Here is a 1,789-nt window from a genome sequence, read left to right as displayed (position 1 = left end):
GCATTTTATTTAGTTTTATTTTTTCTAGTTTAAAAACCTTTTTCTAACTTTTTGATTTGATTAGACGTTGAGGATAAACCGGTACTAAAAGCTCTTGTGTCCTTGGACAACCTCGGTATCTTGCCAACACTATACTACGTCCACGAAGGGTGCACTTGCCCATATGTGTGTTTAGTGTTAGTAAATATCGTGTTTTATAAATTTAAAACTGGGCTAAAAAATGTAAAAGGGCTTAAAATATACACCTAAAATAGATTACACCTAACGCACATCAATCATCATGCAGTATCCCAAGATCATTGCACACTTCCGGCCATCCTTTAGTGAATACATAGCTGGTATGAAACTTAGACGCCTCGACACTCCCATAAAAACCCTTATAGCATATTTTATATGTGCCATTTGGGGGGGGGGGTGTTTACATAACAGTGTTTAATGAAACAATCTTCGATTATCTGCATAAAATAAGATATAATCAATAATATAGATAAAATATGTAACTTATGAGAATAAGTACTGAAATTTTGAATGTGCAAATGCATTAAAGTTAAAATCAGTTGTCATACCATAACACCCAATTTTCCATAACGATGAAAGTGTAGTACGATTCGCCACAAATGCCATTCATAAAATATGAAAGTTCAAGCGCAAAATCTCCTATTGGTTTGAAAACCGACAACGTCTTCTTTGGCAGATTAAGATCTTTAACAACTCTTTCCCAACCATTAGTTATCACCGGCATTGAATTTTGTGTTCTCAGCCTCACAAACCATTTTTTACCACTCTCGTGATAGATTTGCAGCTTACAATTTTCCCAACAGTCTCCCCACTTTTGATTAGCAAAGGATAAAGGTACATCCTGTATAGATTTTTATGTATTATAACAAAATATAAACTATAACAACTGTTAAATATATATTTGAATAAAAATAAATTAAGTATCTGAAAACACGGCATACCACTTTCAATGATTCTGGGTTATCAAGAAACTTCACAAATGTAGAATACATGATAAAACCTGAATCAATAAAGATGTTAACACATTCACATTAAAAAGTTATCTTCGAACATTGAAACGCGTATACTAATAAACATGAATTTTTATATTACACGCTAACTGTTAGAACAAAGTATATTCAGTAAACTACAAACTCGGTACCACACAATGTAAATAACTTACTTTAATAGTTATATCACTTATCAGTTATTACAAAATTTTAAAACAAAAATATAGTTCTTGATGATTATAAATATATGCAAAACCAAATTCCAAACAACATAACTGTTAGGGATGGATTTTCTATACCTAAGGATCACGGATCCTCAAGTGCAGCACGGATCCTCGGTCCAGTTGGAATTAAGGATCCTCAGAAGACGTTGCAACTTTAAGAATCTAGGATCCTCATTATTATCCTTACACTAACGGTTGTTTCCACTATGTTTGAACTTGTTTTACAGGAGTATTCGAATGGGACTTGGTATTGCCGAGATTCTAGGGGAATATGCTCCATTATTCTGCATGTGCATGGCTTGTATGACCGTTATGGAAGTCGTGGGAAGCTAGCATGATTTGCGGATTGTTTGTTAGTTAGATTATTTCCATTTTTAAAAGGGGATAACAAGCTTGATAGTTAGAACAATTAGCAACACACACACTCTCGAAAACTCTCTGCAAATTATTGGCGATTACATACATTTTGCACACTAGTGATCCTTGTAACAAGCTTGTTATCATCCCGATTTGTAACCGTTACTTTTTTAATATAGTTGGTGATCGGTAGTTTCCAAT

The 1,789-nt window shown here is 33.6% G+C and overlaps 1 protein-coding gene across 1 annotated transcript; it reads right to left on the bottom strand.

Moving 5' to 3' along the window:
• Positions 1–553: 553 nt before the first annotated feature.
• On the bottom strand, positions 554–1,511 carry LOC110884454. Its single transcript, XM_035980614.1, has 3 exons — positions 1,457–1,511; positions 960–1,018; positions 554–859 (listed from the first exon to the last, which is right to left on the bottom strand). The coding sequence occupies exons 1-3, from the start codon at positions 1,509–1,511 to the stop codon at positions 554–556; spliced, it is 420 nt and encodes a 139-aa protein (XP_035836507.1).
• Positions 1,512–1,789: the final 278 nt, after the last annotated feature.

This window comes from Helianthus annuus, chromosome 2, assembly GCF_002127325.2.
Source record: "Helianthus annuus cultivar XRQ/B chromosome 2, HanXRQr2.0-SUNRISE, whole genome shotgun sequence".
Lineage (NCBI taxonomy): Eukaryota > Viridiplantae > Streptophyta > Magnoliopsida > Asterales > Asteraceae > Helianthus > Helianthus annuus.
This window is presented reverse-complemented; position numbering and strand designations above follow the sequence as displayed.